Raw genomic sequence first — 25,357 nt, forward strand, 5'->3', positions numbered from 1 at the left:
ATGTTTGAAGGCTTAAGGGTTAAGGTTATGGAGAATATGTCTAAGAGGAAGGTTGCAGGCAAGAGGTGGACCACTATTTTGTGTCCTCCAATAGAGGCTTTGTTGAAGAAATCAATGGATATTGGGCGGCATTGGGCTGTTAGTATGTCTTGTGAGACTGTTTTTGAAGTTCATTTAGATAAATCGGTGGCAGTTGATCTTGGGAACAACACTTGCTTTTGCCGTCAATGGCAAATTAATTCATTCCCATGTTCACATGCTCTTACTGCAATCCAAAAGGTTGGAGTGGAACCTGTGTATAGTTACATTGAGGCGTTTTACACCTGTCAAAGCTACATGGATTCCTACGAGCATGGTATTCATCCTATACCAAATATGGAGAAGTTTTATGAAGATGCAGCTAGTTCAACTTTTGTTGTTAAGCCTCCATTGGTTAGGAGGCCATCTCGCTGGCCAAAATCTGTTCGAATGAAGTTTGCAGCAGAAGGAGGCATGAGGAGGCGTATCAAGTGTGGCCGGTGTGGTGAGTTGGGGCGCCACAACAAGATAACGTGTACTGCGCCAATCTGAAAGCTGGAAGTAGTACATGAACAGATGAAGTATCTTTTTACAACATTGACAATAGTTTTCTATAACAATTTGAATAGCTTTTTATACCATTTGGAGTAGCCGTTACTATACTGTCATTCTTTTACAGAGTATAGTTTTTACTTGTGTTGGCAACTATAAATGAACAGAGTATCTTTATACAACATTAACAGTATCTTTTTATCACCTTTGCAGTATCTGTTTATATGATTGAGAGTATCTTTTGATCAACTTTATCTAATGATTTCGACATAAAATTTCAAAACAAACCTGGAAATGGACATTAAAAAAGAAAACTAAAGCTGAAACTAACAAAATAGACATCAATTTCCATCCAATATTAGAGCTCAAAATTAAACATAAAGCTAGTGTTAACAGTTAGTAAAGGCACTGTCAGTACTTCAAAATACTACTGTCAGCCCGACGTCATTTTCTATCAAATATCAAAGCTGGAAATTAAACAGCATCAAGGTACTGTCCACACATGAAAAATCAACTTTCATAGCCTCAAAAACCTACTGTCACCACTACATAAAGCTACTATTTCCGATTATCATCTAATGCCTCTTGCCGCTCCTTCTTCTTTTAGTGGCATACGTGAACTCCTTGTCTTCAGTAGCCTTCCTTTTTTTGTTCTTGATTCGATCCACCATTGAATTTCTCTTTACAGCTTGCTTCTTCCCTTTCTTCATCTTTTTAATGAGTTCTTCTTCAGGTTCTTCTTCTTCATCAACAGCTTCTTCTTCAGGTTCTTCTTTAACAGCAGCTTTTTTCACCCTTTCCCTTCTCCTTGATTGTTTTTTTGCTTCCTGTTTCTGAGAAGACCTGCCTCTTTTATCTTTCTTGCTGCTGTGTGCTTCTTTTTTATTGTTCTCACTTCAGTTTCTTCTTCTTTGTCTTCATCATCGTCTCCACCATCTTCACCATCAGCTCATTCTCCACCCTCTTCCTCACCATCTTCACCATCATCTCCTTCTCCTCCCTCTTCCTCACCATCTTCACCATCCTCACCATCACTTTTACTGTTTTCTATATCTTCTTTCCATAAATCCTCTTGAGAATCCAATATATCCTTCTCCAGTAGCTTTCTTTCCATTTCCAGCAATTCATTTTCCAGATTGTGTATCGTTTCTCTCTGCTGCTCAATGACGTCCTCCAAGTTCTTTTTTTCCTTCTCAATGGTTGTAAAAACTTTTCACTTCTTCAACAATTTGTTATGCAAGTTCTATATCTTCCTTGTTGCTATATTGTCTTCCTCAAAGGCTTTGTCCAACATCTCCCAATATCTATCATTCTGCCTTGCTAGCTTTTCATTCTCTTCCGTCAACTTCTTCAACAAGTCTTGAGTTTTCTGGTTTTCTTCTTGTGAGAAACTTGTCTAAGTTGTTTCTTCTTCCAACGAGTCTATTATGTCATTCATTCTCTTCTGACTTTCTGCTTATTCTCTTCGTCGCTCTTGGGTGGTTTTCTTATGCTGTATAAAAAAAATCACATTAAAAAGCAACTGAGGTGGTTGTTAAAACATACTAACATAACTATACAAAGATACAAACTTGCTCAGAATTAATTACATGAAACTGAAAGTTTCTTGGCTACTGATTTGAATACAAAAAGCTACTCAAATGATTAAAGAAAGCTACTAACATAATCATACGAATCTACTAACTCGTCCATGAAACTGAAAGCTTCTGAAATTTTTAAAAAACTACTGATGATCTTAAAAGAAGCTACTCAAACAGTTACAGTAAACTACTAAAATTTTAGAAGAAAATTACTTTGTTATAGATCACATAGGCAGAGAAAGCTACTAACCTAGGCAGAGAAAGCTATTGAAAATAAACAAAGAAATATACTTACCCAATCTCCAAAAGTTGGAGTTACAAAGTCTTCCTCCCTCAGCTCTTCGTTTGGTTCTTCTGATACTACTCCTCTGTTTTTTCCTCTGATGTCATGCATTGCCACTTCTAAGTCTTCCTCTGTCAGCTTTCGGTCAAACATTTTCTTTTTTTCATCAAACAAAGTACACACAATGTTAAAGACTAGAACAATATATTTCTAAACTGATTTCATATTGCAAATTTATTCTTTGTTTTTCTTTCTTTACCTCTATCAGCTCATTGGTTAGTTTCTCCATTTCTTTGTGCAGCTCGACGAGTGACCATCTTATGAAATTTGGCGACCCTAATTCATTTCTCTTGATTGCTCCTCCCATCTTTGTCTTATCAACTAACCAATATTGTTACACAGCAATGAGAAAAACATTAATTTTAAGGGCTAAATCTACTGATATGTTAATGAAACTAACAGTAGTGGTTACTTATCATGATTAGCGGCAAACAACCTGACAAATTGACATCTTTGTCTTCCTGCTTCTTACTTAAACCATTGTGCAGATGGTCTAATACCAAGGTTGCCCATGAATATCGTCGCCAAGAATTCCATTCGGTGCCAATTTCTACCAACTTCCAGGACAATGTAGAACCTGAGGTGCAGAATAAGAAGGATACGAACAGATTCATGACGATTAGCGATGCCACCTCACTTGGGACTTGATTCTTTGGGTCTTTCAAAGATTCGGCAAGTGCACTATCGATCATCGCTTTTGTCACTTTCTTTGCATCTCCAAAATACTTGTCGATCATCCGATTCTTTGTTGGCTTCTAGTGGTGCTTGTTTAGCTCGAATGTGACTCCTTCTAATCGCATTCCAAGGCAGATAGCTACATCTTCACAAGTTATTTTGTGTATCCTTTCCCCAAGCAGAAACCCTTTCTGATTGACGTCGTATGTCTTGACCATTCTATAAATGTCCTCATCTACTTTTCTGCATTCATTGTATTTTAAAAGTCCATGATGGAAGACATAAATGATCTCCCATAATGGTGTCCTATTCAACCTCAACATTACATCTGGACTGATCATCCCTTTGTATGTTTTCATCTTCTCATTGAATGACTGTAGACTTGCTCTATACTGTGGTATTTGGTCTCTATGTTCAGCCATTTTCCCTTTTGCAAGTAGATACAAACAAAGCTACTGAGGCTATAAAAGATTTTCACAAAAACAACAAAAAAGATATGAAATGTTACTACGAAATACTATGAAACCTACTAGCACCCAGCAAAAAATCTACTATCACAAACTGTCAAACCCATTATCATCCAACACAAAATCTACTACCATAAACTATGAAACCTACTAGCAACAAACAAAGCTACTAAAGGCTACAAAAGATACAAAAACAACAAAAAAGCTATGAAATGTTACTGCAAAAGACTATGAAACCTACTAGCAACCAACACAAAATGTATTATCATAAACTATGAAACCAACTAGCAACAAACACAAAATCTACTATCATAAACTATGAAACCTACTAGCAACCACCAAAGCTACTAAGGTTACAGAGAGAAAAAAGCTATGGAATGTTACTACTAGAGAGAAAGCAACTGCGACAGAGAGAAAGCGCCGAAGGAAAAGCTATTGAAATGTAGCTACTGAGAGGCTGCTGAGAGAGCGCCGCCGATGGAAAAGCTACTGAGAGAGAGGCGCCGACGGAGAGGAAAAGCTACTGAGAGAGGCGTTGCTCCGTCGAGATCGAGATCGAAAGAGAGAGAGAGAGAGAGAGAGAGGCGGTTTCTGATTCCAAATGACCTAGAATGTGAAATTGGGTCTGTTTAGAAACCAGTGGCAAAGCTGTAATTTCTATTATTTTTAATGTTTAATATTTAACACCATTTCTAACCTAATGGCCTTATGAGAACAAGAAATATTTGGTGGCCTTAAAGCTAAAAAAGAAACATTGAAATATGCACTTATATGTAATTTTCTCTATTTTGGTATTCCTTCAGTTGTTCGAGCCCATTCCTCTGTTACTTGTATATGGAGGATGAACTTCCAAAAAAAAAAAAATTCCTGCAATTCTAAATCTTCAAAAACTGAAGGAGGTCTAACTACTGATTTTTGAAAGTATAAATAGAATCTAAAAAAAAAAAAGGCTTTTATTGATTTTATTGGACGATGGGCATTATAGGAAAATTAGAGAGGTGTAGATAGCAAATTGGTTATTTGTAAAAGTAAGTTGGACGTCTATTAAGTGGGGAGGTCCATATGTCAAATTTAGAGGTATGAATAGAAGCTCCCAAATTTAAAACACGAAAGAAAAATCTCAATATTTTCTTCATCGCTCATAGAGTCATAGTTGTTAACTGACTAATCTTTTGACATAGATTGAAATAGATGAACATTGAAGCAGAAAGAAAAAATTAAGAAAAAAGAAGTAAATTAGATTATGATTTTGTTAGGAAACTTTAATATATTATAATTTTTTTATTGGTATAAATTAACTGCGAGATTTTCATTAAAAAAAATCTCTTTTAATTGGATATGTCATGTAAGGATATTATTGGAAATAGAAATGGGTTACATAAGTAAATTTAATAATTGAAATTAAAATGTAGGGTGACAATAGCCGCACCCTATCATGTATTAAGAATTAGGAATGTGAATTTCCTGCATTTCTATGTATTATATACGCTTTTATGTAATGTACTTACATCTGATGTTCAAATACTCATGGTAGCTAAATTATACTCTCAACCAAAATCAACTCGAGTGCCATTTTTCTTTAAACTCAAGTAATTACGTTATAACAACATCTGCTAAAGAAACCTCTTATAGTCGGCTATAGCACATGATGATAGTTTGAATACGGATAATATCACTCCCTCACAGGAAAAAAATTGGTGCAGATTTTAATGATTTAAATTTGTTTCCATTTCTGTTATACCTATTAAAGATGTCATTCCAAAATCAAGACAATTAACGGGTTATGATCGTTCTCTAACCACACGTTTAAGAGGATGAACTTGCTTTCCTATAACAAAGAAGATTGTTTCCAATCGGATTACTGCTCTATACATAACTGTTCTAGATCAAATGTCTTATAAATCTTTGTTTTTTGTTTTTAACTTATTGACACCGATCCAGAGGACCATATACTTTTGAACAAGAAGTTAGGTCTCTTGGTCCCTAATAGGGTAGTTAGTGGCCTAATGTGGGGTTGAAGCTTGTGTCTTCTAGATATAAGTGCTCTTTCTAGTTTCTATCCATCATAGGTCTGTAATAACAAAGATAGGTCCATTTTGATTAGTCTCTACGCTTCACAGTAAACTTGTAGACGAAATTTTTATCTAATATTAAAAAAACAATGAAAGATTAGGAGGTTTTCAACATCTAAATTTTGCAAGCATAAACATCTATACCTAAAGATCGCTAAAGTACGTCCAAAAGGAAATGCTTCTACTAGCAAATAATCAACAACCAAGGACTAAAAGAAGTGAAACAAAAGAAATCAACAACCAAAGATTATGATTTGGGAAAACATAGTTATGTTTTTTCCCAATAGTTATGTGGATGTATTAATACTCCATCCTTAAGTTCAAATCATTGCCTAATCCTCTAATTAATTCCACTAGTTAACAACCTTTGCTATTCGTATTTCAAGCATTGTGGCTCAATTGGGAAAACCTAAATAAATATAGAGTATGGAATTATATTTATGATTAGAAAAATCTAACAAAATGCAAATAAATTCTAAATTCTTAGGTTCGTCAACGATTTAAATTTGGTCAACATTAATATAGAATTTAAAATAATCCAATCTCAAATCTCATCGAATCAAATAAATTCTCATTGCTAAGAAAAAATGCTCCATCTATGGTAGGCGTCTCCTAGGGTTTCTTAGTGGCTCCTCGGTATGAAGGTGGCGGTTGTTCATACCTCTTATATCATATGCCAATAATACCAATAAAATAATACTAGTTTCCAAATACCCACCAACGGGGTCTACCGGGACCACCGTGATGTTATCGCTCAGGTTGGCCGATCCTCAGCGTAGACATATTCCAGGGAGAGCATGCCTCTCCCACATATTAAATGAACAGGACTCAATGTCCTCTAATGCCTATATAAGGCCAAAAACCTTCCAGAATAGGTAAGTTCTCTGATCTAATTTTTCTCTCGATATTGTCAACCTCTACTGACTTAAGCATCAGTGAGTTTTAGGTCGGCAAACCCGGTCTCTCTCTAACTTTTGTTGTCTTTAATAGATTGTGAGAAGAGAAAGAGCCGAGACCAGACAGCCTCATGATTCCAAACCCTGTTAGCAACCAGCTCTCGGGAGACCCGAAAATAGTAGTGATGGTTCTTCACGTTGTTGTCTCCAAAAATGAACGGTCCTCGACCTTTCTCTCTTATTATGTGTGGCTTTGGAGCTTGTGGATCTTTGTTTGCAGTGTCTATATGGGTTGAGAACATAGGCGGTGTGGTGGCTTAGGTTGCTATGCCTTGCTGCGGTGGGTTTGACTGCGATGGTAGCGGTGGTTGTCAACATCAAATCCTGCCCTAAGTTGTGGATTTGATTTCTTGTTGGGTTGTTGACTAAAGTTGGGGTTGGCGATGAAGTGATGGTGGCTACAGGGTCCTAATGTTTGGGCATGGTGGATTGGCCACCATTGGGGTGTTCATAGAGGTCAATCTCCCACGACGGTTGTTAGACCTTAATTTACATAGATATGCATTCCTTAAATATTGAATTTAGCTTGTTTTTGAGTCTATTTTAGCTTTCATCAAATCGTTTTCTTATTTATCTAGGAATATTGCAAGAGTGAATAAAACATCAATTTTGGGCTTTGAAGTGGAGAATTGGAGCTTGGAGCTAGGAAGAATGACTATCAAATGTTAAATTCCAAATTTCGACGAACCACCACAAATGACAGTGCACCACCACTTACGGTGGTGTCATGTATTTTCCGGCCATTTTCATGGGGGAGTAAGGAGGATGAGTACCATAGCATCTATTCCATTACATCCATTCACCATCATTCTATCTTAACCAAATTCCAAACATTTTGGTTCAAATTCAACCAAACACTCCATATTACCCAAAAGTCCACCATCATCATCACTTCAATATCTATCATGTTTTGGGCTTAATCACTATCACTCACTCATCATTTCCTACTCTAACATACACCATCACTCTTATACTCTTTTCCCTCATTTTTGGGATTTATTACCGCTCTCATACTCCACATCTTTGCTTAATTCAAAAACCTAGCTGCTATCTTGACTTCTCAACACCATTTTCACATCCTTCTCTATCTATTTAAACACATATACTTCACAAGAAAAAGACATCACCCACACCAGCCCATTACATCTTCTTTCTTCCTTAATCTCCTTCACAAAACCTCCATCTCCACCTCCCAAAATCCAAACTCATAATATCCATACTCCTCAACCTTCATCACTACCACCACTACTCCATCACTACCACTCAAAGTTGGAAAAAGGAGCATCATATCTTCATCACCATTCCATTCATCATTACCATAAAAAAGTTTATCATCCATCCATTCCACCATCAAGGAGGATTCAAGGAGCATTGAAGAAGGAAAACGAATGAGAAGCTACCCATTGATTTGTCAAGCTTCAACTAATTCATTCTTTCCTCAACTCTTTAATTTACCTTGATGTACTTTATAGATTTGATGCTAATTTGTATGATTATGAGTGAGTAGTTACTTTGTTGGGGCTAGGGTGGAAAGCTCTAGCCAAACTTGTATGAATTGATGTTTTAATTGACGTTTGATGTTATTTGTGATTTTCATCTTCATATGCTAATTCAAGAAGTGAATATGCATTCATTAAAGCTTAACTACTTTGAATGTGTTGTGTTTGTCATCTCATGAAAAAATGTTTAGGGAGTAGTTAACCTTGAGTATTGAACTATTGATAGCATGATAGCATCCTCTATGTGCATATGAAGGTTGTGAGTTAAAATCACCTACATCTAGGATTGGTTTGCTTGCATAATTATCTAAACTCAAAGTTTTATGCATCTATAGGAACAATGAATTGAGACTTAATCGTAGGATTTGTTCGTAGGTAGTTAATTCTATACTTATCCGGTTGGAATTGATAATATTAAAGGAGTTTAAGCCTTTGTAGTCTTATTCGGATGCAAATAGGGTAATTGAGAAATTAGAATAGCATAACTTGTTTTTGAACTTCAATACTTGCAAGGGAGGTTAGTGGTAGACAATCAAACCCCTAACTTCATCCATTATATTACTAGTTTCTAGTTTAGTTTAGAGTAATTTATGTTACATTTGAGCATTTATTTTTATTGGGTTCACCACCCTATCCAACAAACAATTCCACTACCACCCCAATGCACATACTCACCATGAGCCTATATTTCCTTGTGAATTTAGGTTTGTAATTATACATTTGCATATTCTGGCTCTCCTTAGGTTAACACCCTAGCTAGTGAAAAGAATTCAATCCTCGTGGGTTCGACAACCTTTCTTAAATCCCTATACTATTACTTGTACACCTTATACTTGAGAGTGACTATTTGGCTAACAAAGGTGTAGATGGTGGAGGTTTACAGTTCTACGTGTCATCATCTCAGGATTGCGGATTAGATTGATAGATTTAGCGATGGCCTTGGTGCTGGCAGTTTTGGATCTAGTGACGGCTGCTACAGGAAAAGGCAAAGAACCCCTAAACGTTCTTCGCGATTGTTGGGGTTTGGTATTGGGCCCACATATTATGCCTTCTTTATTTGGTTCACTAGGTCTTATGGTCACAAGGTGCAGGTTACTTAGTTGATAGACATCTTCGGGGATACCCCTTTTGCACAGGGCCGTTCTGTAGGAGTATGAATAAATTAGGGTTTAACCATAATATTGTCAGGTTACTGGTTACTTAGTGCTTCATCTCATGATGTATTGTTACCTACATTTCACTTTTAATGGATTACCACCCACTTCCTTTCAAATAAATAAATAATCCCATCAAATCAAAGAAGAAGAAGAAGAAAAAGCACATAGATCGATAATAACAAAACCCTCTTTCTAAAATCTTAGAACTTAAAACCCTGAACGATACGCCCTAAAACTCTAAATATCAAAATAAAGGATTTTTTTTCTGGAAAAGAAATTAAAGGATTAAGTACACTCAATTGTTTTGATCCTTATCGGATATACTCACTTATATCCATTTCTAATTAATGAACTCAATCGTGAGACAAAAAGCCTAGATTATTTTTCTGCTTTGTACATGTGTTTATTAACGTATAACATAATTCTCTATAGATAAAATCCAATCTAAAATAATCTAAAATAAAAAATAATAAAGAAGCCTTTCTTGCTTTATCCAAAATCAACGTTAAAGGCTCTCAATTACTAAACCCCCACTCACAATTTCAAATTCAAACTTCTTCTCGTGATGGATTCATGATCACCACCATCGAATTCAAACTCATGAGTCATAACGAGTCCATGACCAAGCCGGCCAGCCACGTGCCACACGCATGCTCACCAAGTCTCCAGATAGGGTTCGCACGAACCTTTTCTTTTTTCTTGCCTCCCCTTGAACGCAAAGCGGCCCCCCCTCCCCCTCCCGGCCCCCCAAAAAAAAAAAACAAAATCCCAACACACTCGTTTTTCAACTCTCTCTCTCTCTCTTTCTGTCCTCGCGAGCCGAAAATGGCCGCCACGCACTCCTCCACCACATCTTCATAAACAATTCAACCCTAAAGATATCTTGCTTCTGATTTCGATTTCCATTTTATTCTGATTCTCGCTTCGCCCTTATAGTCGGATCTTTTTTTCTTTCTTTTTTTCTCTCTCTCTCTCTGACTTTTGAGCAACCGAGGCTTAGAGAAGGCTAGGGTTTGGGTATTGTTGTGCTGTGATGGAAGACACAGTTGTGGACGATCTTATACGGAGGCTTGTGTCGGCGAAGAGCGGCCGGACGACGAAGCAGGTCCAGCTGACGGAGGCGGAGATACGGCATCTTTGCACCACCTCCAAGGAGATCTTTCTCAGTCAGCCCAATCTTCTGGAACTCGAAGCTCCCATAAAGATTTGCGGTAAATATATATATATATGAGTTTGAATTGTTTTGGTTTTAGCTTCGGCTGAATTGCAAGCTAGTTTCTTTGACTGTGTTTACATGTGTATTTGTTGAATTGGGATGTAGTTCATGAAATGGCTTTGATGCTTGAAATGGGATATTTTTGTGTAGCTAGAACAGATTTTATGTGGAAAATGCTTTCTTTATTTTTTTTTCCCCTTTCTTTCTTGTACAATGGTTTGAGCTAGTACTTGAGTAGCACAGAAGAGCAGTTAAATGTAGATGGATAGAACAGCCGGCCGACTTGTAAAGGCGAAAACAGAAAGAGCAATTGCAAGTTAGAGGAACATAAAGCGCAAAGTTTTTGTAAGAGGCTCTTAAATGGATTAATTGGTTAGCAAAATCAGTGGTGTACTATATAGAATCGTAGTGCTCAAGTGGTACTTGGTTTGTCCAATCAACCAAATGTTGATCACAAAGGGATGTTGTGTTGTTTTTCACTGGCAAAGTGGCAAGGTTTGCAATATTGGCGGGATTATGTGCCAGGACTTGATAGCATTACTGGAACTAAAGGAACTTATCCTTTAGTTCCTTTATAATGATGAATTTGATTTTAATATGTAGATCTAACCAAATGTCAAGGGCCAATTTGTAGTTGCGTTTGGAATTAATTTGATTGTTATCGTTTTTGTTTAATTTCCTGAGTGGAATAGATATAAACCTTCTGTTATTTAGTGCGATAACAAATTTGAATTTTCTGTACGACAGGAGATGTTCATGGTCAGTTTTCTGATCTCTTACGTTTGTTTGAGTATGGTGGGTACCCACCTGAAGCCAACTATTTATTCCTAGGGGACTATGTTGATCGTGGGAAGCAAAGCATAGAGACAATATGCCTTCTCCTTGCATATAAGATTAAATACAAGGAGAACTTCTTCCTCCTCAGAGGCAACCATGAATGTGCTTCCATCAACCGCATATATGGGTTCTATGATGAGTGCAAGAGAAGATTTAATGTTCGTATTTGGAAGGTATTTACTGACTGCTTCAACTGTCTGCCTGTCGCTGCTCTTGTTGATGAGAAGATCCTTTGCATGCATGGTGGTCTATCTCCTGATTTGAAAAACTTAGATCAGATTAGGAATATTGCCCGCCCAGTAGACGTACCAGATCAGGGCCTTCTCTGTGATCTATTATGGGCTGATCCTGATAAAGATGTTGAAGGTTGGGGAGAGAATGATCGTGGTGTGTCATATACATTTGGGGCTGACAAGGTTGCTGAATTTCTCCAAAAACATGACCTTGACCTTGTCTGCCGTGCTCACCAGGTAAATTTTCTTTTTTAGTTACTCTCCATTTTGTTTATGTATGTGTATGTGTAAATTTAAGGGGAACATAGAAGAAGAATTTTGTAGGATTATAAGGTAGTGGGAGTGGAAGAGCTTTGGGGTTGAGTGTGATTCTTCTCTGCTATATTTGCTTCGATGACTACTGACTTTATGGATTATTCACTATCTTCTATTATGCAAAAGTTTATTAAATGATGAAGTGAGTTTGTATATTCTTTGTGTCAGCTCCATTCTGTGAATTCTATCCACCTTTTGTATATAGCTCTATATATCTAATATTATCACCATTCCTCTTTTGATTGAGATTTAGTTCTATCATCATGGACTTGTATGCTCTACTCTATTATGCATCACCAAGGAACTTCATATCAACCTGTAATGTACCTTCAGACAATTATATCTATACTTGCAGTCATACTTGTCTTGAGATTTGTATGGATTTTGTGTCAATCTTATCTTCCGTATGTTGGTGAACTTGTAAAATGAATAGCAAAGATTTTGTGTGAACCAACTGCATCTGTTTGTCAAGGTGTTTCTGTTCCCCATGCTCTCCCTTCCACTATTGGTGCCCACCTTTGTTATTGGGTATAATAAGTTAATCACAGTTGGTCCCTTGTGCTTGTTGGCACAGATAATAGAGATTGGCACCCCTTGCTAGAGCTTAGCTGTGCAGATTGTAGGCGCCCATGATAGTTTCTGCATGGTTTAGACCTGAAAAATATTTCTATAGCGGCGAAATTTCTTGCGTCCACCTAGATGGCTTTTTTTTTTTGTTAAAAAAAAAAAAAATTCTGAAGTGATGGTATACATGAGAGTCTGTTATTGTTTGTGGATTTGACTTTATTGGGTTTGTTTATCAGGTCGTGGAAGATGGATATGAGTTTTTTGGAAAGAGGAAGCTGGTGACAATATTTTCAGCACCAAATTACTGTGGTGAGTTTGATAATGCTGGTGCCATGATGAGTGTGGATGATACATTGACATGTTCCTTCCAGATCTTGAAAGCATCTGAGAAGAAAGGAAAGCTTGGTGTAGGCAGCAACATGTTAAGACCAGGAACTCCACCTCATAAGGTACATAAAATTTAGATATACGGATTACTTACAGAGGAGCACCATAGAAGTTAAAATGATACTGAAGGCTCTTTGAAATTTAGTTTTATCATCATCGGAGTAATAGATGGTTTTGAGGAATGAAACTATAATGAGTTACTCACCCATTTCCACCTGCCTTTCTGTCTTGCAGGGTAAGGGCTGATTAATTGCAGAAGCGTTAACTGTAATTCTGAGAACAATATCTTCTGCATCACCTGTGCTGCGTGGCATGATATCAGTTGCAAGGTTGATAATTCAACAATGCCTTCGTTTGCAAGTATGAAGATGCAAACCTACATCTACAGTGTGTCAAAAGAGCCTTTAGTGTCCGGGATTGATACACCTTTCCTCGGCAAAGAAAATGAAAAATCAGATTGAACTGTATAATTGAGATTCTGACTTTGTTTTGTTGAATTTTAGAAGTTTTTGTTTGAGGGAAAAACAAGATTTTATGTTGCTTACAATTTGAGTAAACTCATGCTCTAGTGATAATCCACTATTGCCTGATATTATAGCAGGGCGGTTCCATTTGATCGTAGTCTCTTAGTCTCCTTTGGCTGTGAGTTTTGAATTTTTGATAGTTAGGATCTGATATTCTGATATTTGTTGGTTAGGATTTGATATTCTGTTCTGTTGCGAGTCGTTTTCCTTAATGAAGACATAGAATTGTTCTTCCTGGTCCTCTAAAACACCCACCATCCACCAGTGGCCAAGTTTGGGACCTTTTTGGAAATGCAATATGAGAATGAGTTTTTACATTACGCTTGAATAGATGAATTGGTAAATAAGCCTTTCCCAAACGTCAAAATGAATGCAGCCTCACCAATTGATGTAGGAACATGAAACCATTTTGTTTCAATAAAAGGTTCGAGATACATGGAGGTATTTTTTAGTATGCTATACTTGAGCCAAGGCTAAGCGGGGCAAAAAGTACTCTATATGCCTGACTAGTCCGAATTACAATCTGGCCTCCACTTTTGCACCGATAAGTATTACCTAGCCCCCTTTGAGTATTCAAATAAAAATTGTCTTAAAAGAGAAATCAAGGACTTTGTTGAGAGAAGCAAAGACATTATAAAAATAGACTCAATCGTCTTTCTCTGTCCTCTTTTCGTTTAACTCCTGTTCCCCGCTCTGTTTTAAACATTACAGCATGACAATCAAAGCTCGAGCTACACAGCCAAAAAAAGGTAAAAGGCCTAAAAAATACTTCATTGAAAAGACGTTAGTTCCTTGGGATCGCCAAGGTGCTTGCTGCCTAAACTCTAACAAAGCTTAAGGGAGAGAGACACACTTTTTTGTTTGTTTATTTTCTATTAAGGAGCCTTTTATTTATTCTACTAACTCCACATACATTATGTGCTTTCAATTTTAGGGATGCAAATAGCATTCTTCACATTTTTGGTCTTTCAAGAAAACTTTTTATCTTAACAATCTCTCACCTTCCTACTTCAATTCATCTCACCATCTATTTTAGTAAGCGTTTAATTTGAAGGATGTCAGTTGTCTTCTTTATTTACTTTCTTCATAATGTATAACATGTGTACTCCATTAACTTTTAAAAAGATACTTGCCCCCCAGATACATTTTTTTTTCAAGAAGATAAAAACTTATCTTCCACATTTGCCCTCACATTTTTGGTCTTTGGAGAAAACTTTTCATTTCATGTTAACAATCTCTCATCTTCCTACTTCAATTCATCCCACCATCTATTTTAATGAGCGTTTAATTTAAATGATGTTGGTTGTCTTCTTTATTTATTATGTGCAACATGTGCACTCCATTAACTTTTTAAAAAGTGTACAATTCCCCAGAAGCATTTATTTATTTTTTAAATGTACACATCCCGAGATACATTCACTTTTTGAAAAAAAAAAAATTCTATCTTCTGCCCTCACTTACCACATGACAAGACTGCTATACCCAATATATCTTCCCATTTAGGGTTTTTTTAGGGTAAATTCTAGGGGTGGCTTAAATTGCCAGACCTGCCGAAACCGGCCGAACAGTCTCTGTCGACGCCTGCAAAACGGTAACCCAAGGTCCGGTTCGGTTTTACAGTACCGTATATTCGTACGCGGCTCGGTAGCGGTATGCCAATTCTACTTATACGGTATTACCGTACCAACCGTATATATATATATATATATATATATATATATATATATGTATGTTTTAAGTCGTTGATTTCTAGCATCTGTGAATGACAGCCGTTGGATCTTAGTGGAGATTGGGGTAACCTAAGAGGGGTCAGTCAGATTAGGTCATTTGCGACTTGTGCCCGCAGCCTTTCTCTCTCGAGTCTCGACCCTCAGTTCCTCTCTCTTCCTCAGTTCATCTCAGACCAACCCAGCCCCAATCCAATCCCAAAAACAACAATCGATCATTGATGCGAACCTCACTAACATAAGTTTCAACCCAGATATCGTTTGATTTGGAAATCCCCAAACCGTTCGACCAACCCTAAATCAGTTGCTTGGTTGAAATGGTTACTCGAAGGCTTATACAGTGTTCAAGTGATGTTTCGGAGCACAAATAATTAGGTAAAATCATTTTCTTTTTAGTTTTGTACTCTTGTTATTCCTTTTGCTCTAATTTGTATGAAAAAAATGGAATATGTTGTTGATTTTGTTAATTTCATGGTTGAAATTGATCGTGGTTATCTAACATATATGTTAATATGTGTTTTGGTAGGAAAGTCCTTTGAAGCTTGAAGGTATTGACCATGGATTTCAGTTGAGGGTTTATCAGTTTATCCTGAGGCAGAGAGGTGATAGAGGTCTTTGATTAGGTAACTAAACGTCTAAACTTGTGTGTACTTGGTTGGGTTTTGATTCTTTGAACTTGAAGTATCTGCTTGTGACTTTGTGTATGGGTGTTTATGATTATGACTTTACCAGTTCTTCTGTATAATTATGTTTTATGGATGCTAAAATTCTTTGAACTTGAAGTATCTATTCTGGTTGTACTCTTATTAATTAGTATGTGACTTTGAGACTTTCTGTGTGAATAAGTTTATGCTTGTTCTCTTATTAATTATTTTGTGACTTTCTGTGTGTATATGTTTCTGCTTGAAGTATCTATGCTGCTTGTACTTAAAAGAACTTGTAGTTAAGTATAAACTATAAACTAAACATGATTGCAAAGTATGAAGCTGTTGCTTTTAATTGTATGCTGCTTTTAAGTATAAATTGAACACAAATGCAAAGTATGAAGCTGTTGCTTTTAATTGTATGTTGCTTTTAAGTATAAATTGAACACGATTGCAAAAGTTTAAAAGCATGAAACGCATCTGTTGCTTTTAATTGTATGTTGCTATTTGATCTAATTGTTATCATACAAAACAAAAGTGAGAATGCATTTACCTTGGGAAAAAGGGTAGTTGATCCCTTTAGGAGTTCACTCACTCCTCAAATGGTTGAGGCACTAGTCTGCACTATTGATTGGTTGAGATCTAAGCAGCCTAATTTCTATTCAGAACCAACAATGGATGAGATGTCCTTGTATAACGATCTAGAAGAATTGCAGAAAGGTATAATCTGGAAATTTTAGGTTACTTGAATTTTTTATTTTTTATTAATGCATCTACTTATTTCTATATTGACTTGGCTATTTGTATAATTTTTGTGGTTTTAACATTGAAGAAACTGCTGCTCTGCATTTGGGAGGTGCGAACTCGTCTACGACAACTACTGCTTGAAGATTTGGATGGTGCAAACATCCAGTTCGAAGATATAGCTGCTGTGCATTTTTTTGTTAAGTGTTTGGAGTCTACTTGAAGATTTGGATGCAGCTGCTGTGTTTTTTTTCTTTCTGTTTGTTTAGTCATTGGAATCATCAAATCGCTTGCAGCTTTTTGTTTATTTCAGTTTGAGGTTATGTAATATTCAATAACTTTTAGACTTGGACATCAGTCACATATGATGTGAGCTTGTAATTTGTGAATGTAGAATTGAAAGAGAAAAAGTGAAAACATCAACTCTAGAACTCACATCTCCATAAGAAGGTGAGGAATAGACTTGATGAACATGTATTATTCAGGAAATTGCAGAGTTAAGTATGAGCTTAATAGCTTTTATGTATTTGGTAAAAACTGTACAGGAAAAATGGTCTAAAAACACCCCAGAATGGGTGATTGGCCTACATAAATTTTTATCAATATTAGGCCCAATCCTCCTCTTCGGTTGGGCCTGAACCGAGACAAAACAAACCATAATCTCGGTAACCGAAATCTACGGTTACCGACTTTTCTGGCACGGTAGTGGTATTGGTTTTCAGCTTACCGATGTGTTTCGGTTGGTACTAGGCTCAGATGAAAAAATACGGTTACCGTACCAAATCCAGCCGTAGTAAATTCCACTCACGACTTTTACTGACCACACTAATACGTTTTAAGTTTCTCCGAAACTGCATAAATTTCCGTCGAAAGTTCCATAAATTTGAAGTACCGAAACTAAATTTATATGCTATATCATTTCTGTTAGGAGTTTCCCAAAATTTTCTGAAATTTTCCTTATATTTCTGTGAAATTCTTAATTTCCAAAATATTTACATACAAAAAATATATTAAAAAATTCACACCAAAATTTTGTTCGTCACTAACAAAATATGAAAATTTTGATTTTGTTTTTTTTCCAATCAAGTTGAAATTGGATACAATAAAACCCTCTTTGCTTTATCTGCTACCAAAGTACTCATGCACCAAATCTCCAACCACATCATGATTCTATTTGCAAAACCCTCTTTGCTTTATCTGCTACCAAAGTACTCATGCACCAAGTCTCCAACCACATCATGATTCTATTTGCAATCGTGAGGCAAATTATGGAAATGACAGGGGGAGTGGCAAATCATGGCACCACAACCAATATAGTAGTGATGATCATACTACTTATCCTGGTGAAAATTGTGAATACAATTCTAGAGCTAGGGATGCACAAGGAAGACGCAATAGCCATTTGTCTCTAAATGAGTTTGAATCACTTTTTTCAAGTCTTGACTTAATGGACATAGGAACTCAATATAGTGATAACCCTAACCCATTCCATTCTCATCATCGTCATCATGAAATGAGTTCTACCTAAGAAAATACTTATAGAATTGGATCAAGCTCACAAGGTGGAAGCACATATGGCCTTTATGATCATTCTTTGTCCCAAATGTCGTATGCTTCATACAATGAAACACTATATTGGGTAATTCCACAATATCCGGTATATGGATTGCATGTGGGAAGAGATCAACACACATACATTACCCATCTGATGAAGGACCAAAATCATTTCCAAAATTCATGTACTTAGGAGCAGTATGCCAGTATTGTATGATACTAAATGGGAGCAGTTCAACCACATTGATCGAACCACATTGTAGTAGCTCTTATTACTAATACTTTATATTCTTTTGTTGTACTTGTTTATTTTCATTCACGGGGTTTTGGTATTACGTCCCCCCGTTGTATTTTTCTAATTATTAGTGAAAAAGGCGTGATGTCTAAGCCTTCCACTGAGTTTCAGCCATAAAAAAAAACAAAAAAAAATCACATTCACATTGTCAATATACAGAACATTTATAATTACATATAGATAAAAACACTAGTTTAGCAACTTACTACAGTTTTAGTTAATTACTCGTCTATATTAAATATCACAATTTTATTATTTATGTATAATTTTAGAGAGATTATATTGTAAATAGGTTTATTATAAGGTTTTTGTCCATTTACACCATTTTTAGAGATTTTGTTCCCACTTACCCCACTAAGTTTTTTTAATTCCCTCTTTCCCAAAACACTCTAAGAAGGTCTTTCCTAATACCCCATTAAGATTTTTTTTTTTGTTTTTATTATTTGTTTAATACTATTTTACCCTCACCTTTGTTACTTAGAGAGAGAGAGAGAGAGAGAGAGAGAGAGAGAGAGAGAGAGAGAGAATGGAAGAGAGAGAAACCATAGTTCGTCGGAGCCCGGTCACCGGCAGCCGGATTCCGGTCACCGGCCAACTTTCGCAGGAATCCGGTCACCGGCTGCAGGATTCCGATCATCGACTGCCACCCACCGGACTTTTCTAAAACCTCTATTGCCCCCAATAGACGTCTATTGTCGCCCAATAGAGGGGCAATAGACGTCTATTGGCCCTCTATTGCCCCCCAATAGACGTCTATTGCCCCGATAGTCTATTACCCCCAATAGACGACTATCAGCCATGTATTGCCCCTAATAGACGACCATCAGCCATGTAGTGCCCCCCAATAGACGCATATTTCCCCTAATAGAGGGGCAATAGACGTCTATTGCCCTCTAATAAACGTCTATTGCCTCCCAATAGACTACTATCAGCCATGTATTGCCCCCCCAATAGGACTTTCAGTTGCCAGAATGAGAACTAATCTCCCTAAATTTAAACAAATAAAACTTTGATTATAGAAAAAAAAAAAGAGGAAATTACATCAATTCAAAACGTCTATTGCCCTCAAATAGAGGGGTAATAGATGTCTATTAAGGGGCAATAAACATTCAAAGCTTCTTTTTTCTTTCCTTCTGTCTCGTTACTTAAAAAAAAAAAAATAAAAAAAAAAATTGGAAATTGATTTGGGCACCCCAATCAATAGTCAGACCAAAACCATTGGATCGAATCACCTCCGGAGCTCGCCGCCGACCTCTCTCACCTCTCCGAACCTCCAGTCCTCGTCGGAGTAGCCACTGACTTCGTTCGCCACATCCACCTCGTCGCGTCGAATCATACTACTCCGGCACCGAAGCTCGATGTCGATTTCTTCCGACTTGAAGCTCGACGTCGCCGGCCGGCACGTTTTACTGGTACAACGAGTCACTTAACCTCAATACGAAGCTCGAGGAAGCTCGACAGAGAGAGAGAGAGATAGGGATGCCGGAGTCGTGTGGAGCGAGGGAGAGAGACGCCAGAGTCGTCTGGGGAGATAGAGAGTCGCCGGAGTCGTCTGGGGAGAGAGAGAGAGACGTCGGAGTTGTCTGGGGAGAGAGAAAGAGACGCCAGAGTCTTATCGAGCGAGGGAGAGAGACACCAGAGTCGTCTGGAGCGAGGGAGAGATACGCCGAAGTCGTCTGGAGCGAGGGAGTGATACGTCGAAGTCGTCTGGGGAGAGAGAGAGAGAGAGAGAGAGCTTAGAGAAGAGAGGAAAGAGAGTGGCAATGCTGTAATTTATTAATTAGGCTTAGGGCAAAATGGTCATTTATTGTTAAATTGTGTAGGTGGGAACAAAAATCTGTTGTTGGGGTAAGTGGGCTAATCTTTTCTTATTTTGGTGCTTTGGGTCAAGGACCCTTTATTATATGTTAGTTTAGTCTATATAAAAGTTTCATTCAAAAATATCATTTTATAAATGCAATTAATGTGATTTCTTTCTTTTTAACCTAAATTTCCACCGAAATTGAAACTTTCTCCTAAATTTCCTTAAATTTGAAGTACCGAAATTGAAACCAAAACCGAAATTTGAAACCTTCCCGGACTTCACCAATTGACGAAGGAACATGAAACCATTTTGTTTCAATAAAGGTACGAGAAACATGGAGGTATTTTTTGGTATCCTGTACTTAAGCTAAGCGGGGCAAAAAGTTCTCTATGTGCCTAGGTAGTTTGAATAACAATCTCACCTCCACTTCTGCCTCGATAAGTATTGCCCAGCCCCTTTTGAGTATTCAAACAAAAAATGTTTGATCATTCAATGAGTGTTGATTTCTATTTTCAAATCAAGGACTTTGTTGAGAAAGGCAAAGACATGAGAAATTAGACTTGATCGTCTTTCTCTATCATCTTTTTGTTTAACCTGTGTCCCCCACTCTATTTTAAGCCTTACAACATGACAATCAAAGTTCGAGCTACGTAGCCAAAGAGAAGGTAAAAAGCCTTGAAAAAACTTCGTTGGAAAAGACGTTAACTTCTTGGGATCGCCAACGTGCTTGCTACCTAAACCCTAACAAAGCTTAAGGGAGAGAGACACACTACTTTATTTGTTTATTTTCTAATAAAGAGCCTTGAATTTATTCTACAAACTCCACACATTATGTGCTTCCAATTCTCGGGATGCAAATAGCATTCTTCAATATTTGGTCTTTTAAGCAAACTTTTCATCTTAACAATCTCTCCCCGTGTGCGGCGGCCAACCCTAGGGTTGTGCTTTCCGATCATTGATGGTGCCCTTGGTACCTAGCTGCCGAGTTCTTTGAACTCGTGGACCCCTTCCGTCCAACCCTTTGGTTGTTGCACCCGTATCCTGTCAGTCTCTAGATGAGTATCAATCACTTCTGTTTGGCGTGATATTGCTCGTCCTCCGGCAAGTTCCAGAGGGAGGCTCATTTGCTGATTCGTGGATCCAAATCGCATTTGGGATCCCGGCTCTTATTTTTCGGTTTGCTCTTTGGCTAGTGGGGTTGATGCCGCGTTGTTCCGATGTTGGTTGGAGTCACGGCATTCAGACTATCTCTGGCGACGACGGTTTGACTTATGGTGGTTAAAGGCACTAAGATCAGGTTCGTTGGGCAAGAAGCTTCGCGATCAGACCATCTGGTTGTAGTGTTCTTGGTCTAGTCTTTGCCATGCTACCCCGAAGGCGCGGCAGTCTGTCTTGGCTGCGAGGTGGTGTGGCTCAAGAAGGGTGCCCAACCTTTTGGGTGCCCAGAGTATTTTCATATGGGCTGGATCTTGGTTATGGGGCTTCTTCAATTGGGCCTGGACTGTGGTCATGTCTGTCTTGGCAGACTTGATTTTGGATTCGGGTCGGATTTGGATCCGTATTTGGGACCCAGGTTGTCCTCAATTTTGGATCTTGGATCCAAGACAACTGCTCATTTTGATATGGTATTGGTTATGATTCTTGGGAGTTCGTTTGCTAATTTTTGAGTTTTTGACACCCTCAGTTACTTTCGAACTTCGGGTGAGTGAATCACCTCCCCTAGATGTTCGTATCACTGGTTACAGTTACGGTTACTATTACCTTTACACTGCTCTAGTGACATATGCAGTGCAGCGATGCCAGTCGGCATCAAGTTACATGGTTACCTAGTTCCTTTTCCTTCTTAATGCGATTGTGCATCTAGTTATGCTTTATTGTTTTTTTCTTTATTATAGATGCGTTTGTGCATCTCGTTATCTTTTTTTGCTTTCTTTCGATGTTTTGTGCATCGCTCCATGTACTCCTCAGTTTCACTTAATATAGCTTGTCGTCCTTCCTTAAAAAAAAAAAAAAACTCTCCCCTTCCTACTTCAATTCATCGCCCCATTTATTTTAATGAGTGTTTAATTTAAAGGATGTCAATGGTCTTCTTTATTTACTTTCTTCCTTTTGTATTGAGAAAATTTCAGCCCACGTCCCCAAACTATGCTGCCCAGGTCAATTTGATACCCGAACTCTCAAAAGTATCAATGTGATAGCCAAAGACCTATATTGACATCAACGTGATACTTCCGTAAAAAAAATCCAACAGTTCCGTCTGTTTGCTGACGTGGCAAACAAGTCAGAAAAAAAAAGAAAGAGAAAAGACCAAAATGACCCTGATGTTAAATCTCATCACCGAATTTTTTTTTTTTTAAATCTTCTTCTAGGTGTGCTTCTTCTTCGAGCTCGGTGGTTGGATGCTGAGAAATTGAAGAGGATGTGTTAGGTTGGCGGCGGCGGCGGCGGCGGCGGTGGAGGGTGATAGGAGAAGCGGAGTTCGGCAGGGATCGGGAGTTGGGGTTAGCAGCGAGGTCGAGGCAGGAGATGAGGGACTTGAGGGAGGGGTCGCGGTCGATGAAGGCGGTTGACTTGATGAAAGAGCTTGCATCACCAATCCTAGTGAAAAGAGATCGATGCTCAGTATCTCTCTCTCTGTCTCTCTCCTCCTTCTCCTTCTTCTTCCCTTTCTCTCTCTGAATCCACCGCATTGTACAGCCGCCATAGGTTTACGCATCTGTGGCGTATTGGCTCTCGCCTCTCTCCACCTCCTCTTCTTCTTCGCCGGAACCTGCTTCGCATTGCCGGAATATCCTCAGAAGCCCTCCTCATCATCCTCCTCGGCGTCCACCGCTTAGATCAACTCCAGCTCCGTCCTGGTGGCTCTTCTCGACTCTCATTACTCCGATCTGGCCCAACTCGTCGAGAGAAAAGAAACCCGGCCGTGTACCACAAAAAAACACTATTGAAGATCCCAAATCAAGGAACAAAGCCCCAATGAATTATCCCTCACAGATGCGAAAGAAGTGAAGCAACTCCTATTAGCTGGACCACATCTACAGTATAGATCCCCATCTCCAATACGATGAAAGGTAAGAACAGTTTAAGACGATTTGCCAGAACTTTGGCATTGGAAATTTCCGACTGCCCAAACAGGTCTTCTCGGATAAGTCAAGCTGAGCTGAGATGAGTCTGGAAAAAATGCCAGAATCCAACATAAAGAAACAAAAGGAATACATAAGCAACACTTGCTGGCTAAGGATTCTCCCATTCATAAATTAATCATAATTGGTTATTAAAAAAAAAAAATTAAGCATAATTGTTTTCTGGACAAATTGACAATGTTTTTCTGCAGAAAAATTGACGATGCCCCATGTCAGAAACATTACGAGGAAATAATGAATCAAAACAATAGAAGACCACATCATTGTAACTGCCAGAATGTCTCGAGTTACTCTGTTCATAACACTATTCTTTATCCATAAGAAATCCTAACTAGCAGTACAATTTACACACCAACTAGAAATACATTTTAAAGGGAAGACGAGTCTGGAACTGAAAAAGAAATGTTGTACACAAACTCAACAAAAAGTTTGAACACAATGGTCATTGAAGCGGTCTTTCAGAAACCAACTCTGTTTAAATTTTGGTCAACTCCACATCTATTTTCACATGATGATCGATGCAGCGCCTCCTTTCTTCTTGTGGCTAAGCTGGAGGTTGCTGGAACCTGTTTGAATCGGATGGGTCATATGGATACAAAGATGTGTCAAGCCCATACTGGATTAATCAGCATAACCGGTCACCAAAAGAAAAAAACAGAGCATCAGAATTAGAACCATAAGCTGTGGAATACATTGCAACTTAAAGCAAACTGACTGCAAACTTTAACGGCGGCGAAAATTACGAATTGGGGCTTTTCGGTGGCGAAGAAGGACTCGATGTCGTTTTAGCGCGTGAGGTCGAGGTCGGTGTGGGTGCAGAGGACGAGGTTGGTGAAACCTAAGCACTGGAGCTCGCTGACGATGGCGGAGCCAAATTGAGGAGGATATCGACGGGGTTAGTGATGGTTTGGGTGGTGGAGAAGGAGAGAAGATAGAGGAGGTGGAGATAGAAGAAGAAGAGTCAGGTTGAAGAAGAAGAAAAAGAAATGAAAAGAAAAAAAATGAATTAAAAAAAAGGGTAAAAAGTCAATTTCACCCTTGCCATGTCAGCAAACAAACGGAGCCGTTGAATTTTTTTGACGGAAGTATCACGTTGATGCCAATATAGGTCTTTGGGTATCACATTGATACTTTTGAGAGTTCGGGTATCAAATTGGACTTGGCAGCATAATTTAGGGACAATACCTGAATTTTTCATATGTACTCCATTAACTTTTTAAAAAGATATACGCTTCGAGATACATTTATTTTTCAAAAAGATAAAAACTCATCTTCCACATGTTTAGTCTTTCGAGAAAACTTTTCATCTCAACAATCTCTCACATTCCTACTTTAAATCATCTCACCATCAATTTTAATAAGTGTTTAATTTAAAGGATGTTCATTGTCTTCTTTATTTACTTTATTTATTTGTATCACATGTGCACTCTCCATTAACTTTCAAAAATGTACACATCCAGAAATACATATACTTTAAAAAATAAAAATAAAACAAAAACTCTTTTCCGCCGTCACTTATCACGTGACAAGACCACTATACCCAAAATATCTTCCATTCAAGTTTTTTTGAGTCGGATCCACTCAAGACTTTTACTTACCACACCAACGCCGGGCTTCCTCTATGAGTTATGAGTTCAGAGATTTGGGCGGTGGAATTGTGAGAGCCTGGGAGGGTGGTTAAGGGCGGTGAAGGGGGTAAGTAAGTTTTGATTTTTGATTTTCAATCTACTTTTAAATTATCTTAAAATAAACTAGAACAAAACACATCCGATGAGTGTGGATAATTATTAATTAAATAGATGTGGAAAAGCTTTTTTCAAAATAAGTGGGGAGTTATTACAAATAGTGGGAAGTTTTGTCTTAGATGAAATGCATATAGTGGGTAAGTAGGAAGTTATCTGCAGATAAGTAAATTATTGTTTTCTTATTTTTTTTTTAATTTTGATTTTGTTATTTACCTTCTTATCCCTTAGTTATTAAATATAATTTCAAATTAATATATGATGTAAGGATCCATATGTAATTTTATATACATTTTGGCTAACAAA

The 25,357-nt window shown here is 37.7% G+C and overlaps 2 protein-coding genes across 2 annotated transcripts; both read left to right on the forward strand.

Annotated features, from left to right (window-relative positions):
- On the forward strand, positions 1 to 570 carry LOC112177461. The gene has a single exon (XM_024315750.1). It carries the CDS (start codon positions 1 to 3, stop codon positions 568 to 570), a length of 570 nt encoding a protein of 189 aa, XP_024171518.1.
- A 9,487-nt stretch (positions 571 to 10,057) lies between these two features.
- LOC112179045 (serine/threonine-protein phosphatase PP1) lies at positions 10,058 to 13,495 on the forward strand. Its single transcript, XM_024317359.2, has 4 exons — positions 10,058 to 10,530; positions 11,283 to 11,842; positions 12,724 to 12,936; positions 13,109 to 13,495. The coding sequence occupies exons 1-4, from the start codon at positions 10,353 to 10,355 to the stop codon at positions 13,118 to 13,120; spliced, it is 963 nt and encodes a 320-aa protein (XP_024173127.1). The 5' UTR covers positions 10,058 to 10,352; the 3' UTR covers positions 13,121 to 13,495.
- The last annotated feature ends 11,862 nt before the right edge of the window (positions 13,496 to 25,357 follow it).

This window comes from Rosa chinensis, chromosome 7, assembly GCF_002994745.2.
Source record: "Rosa chinensis cultivar Old Blush chromosome 7, RchiOBHm-V2, whole genome shotgun sequence".
Lineage (NCBI taxonomy): Eukaryota > Viridiplantae > Streptophyta > Magnoliopsida > Rosales > Rosaceae > Rosa > Rosa chinensis.

Bases quoted from the DNA above. Each gene is read 5' to 3' on its own strand.
- LOC112177461 (XM_024315750.1), top strand. From the start codon at position 1: ATGTTTGAAGGCTTAAGGGTTAAGGTTATGGAGAATATGTCTAAGAGG.
- LOC112179045 (XM_024317359.2), top strand. From the start codon at position 10,353: ATGGAAGACACAGTTGTGGACGATCTTATACGGAGGCTTGTGTCGGCG. The intron at 10,531-11,282 runs GTAAATATATAT...TCTGTACGACAG, and splicing joins AGCTCCCATAAAGATTTGCG to GAGATGTTCATGGTCAGTTT. The intron at 11,843-12,723 runs GTAAATTTTCTT...TTTGTTTATCAG, and splicing joins TTGTCTGCCGTGCTCACCAG to GTCGTGGAAGATGGATATGA.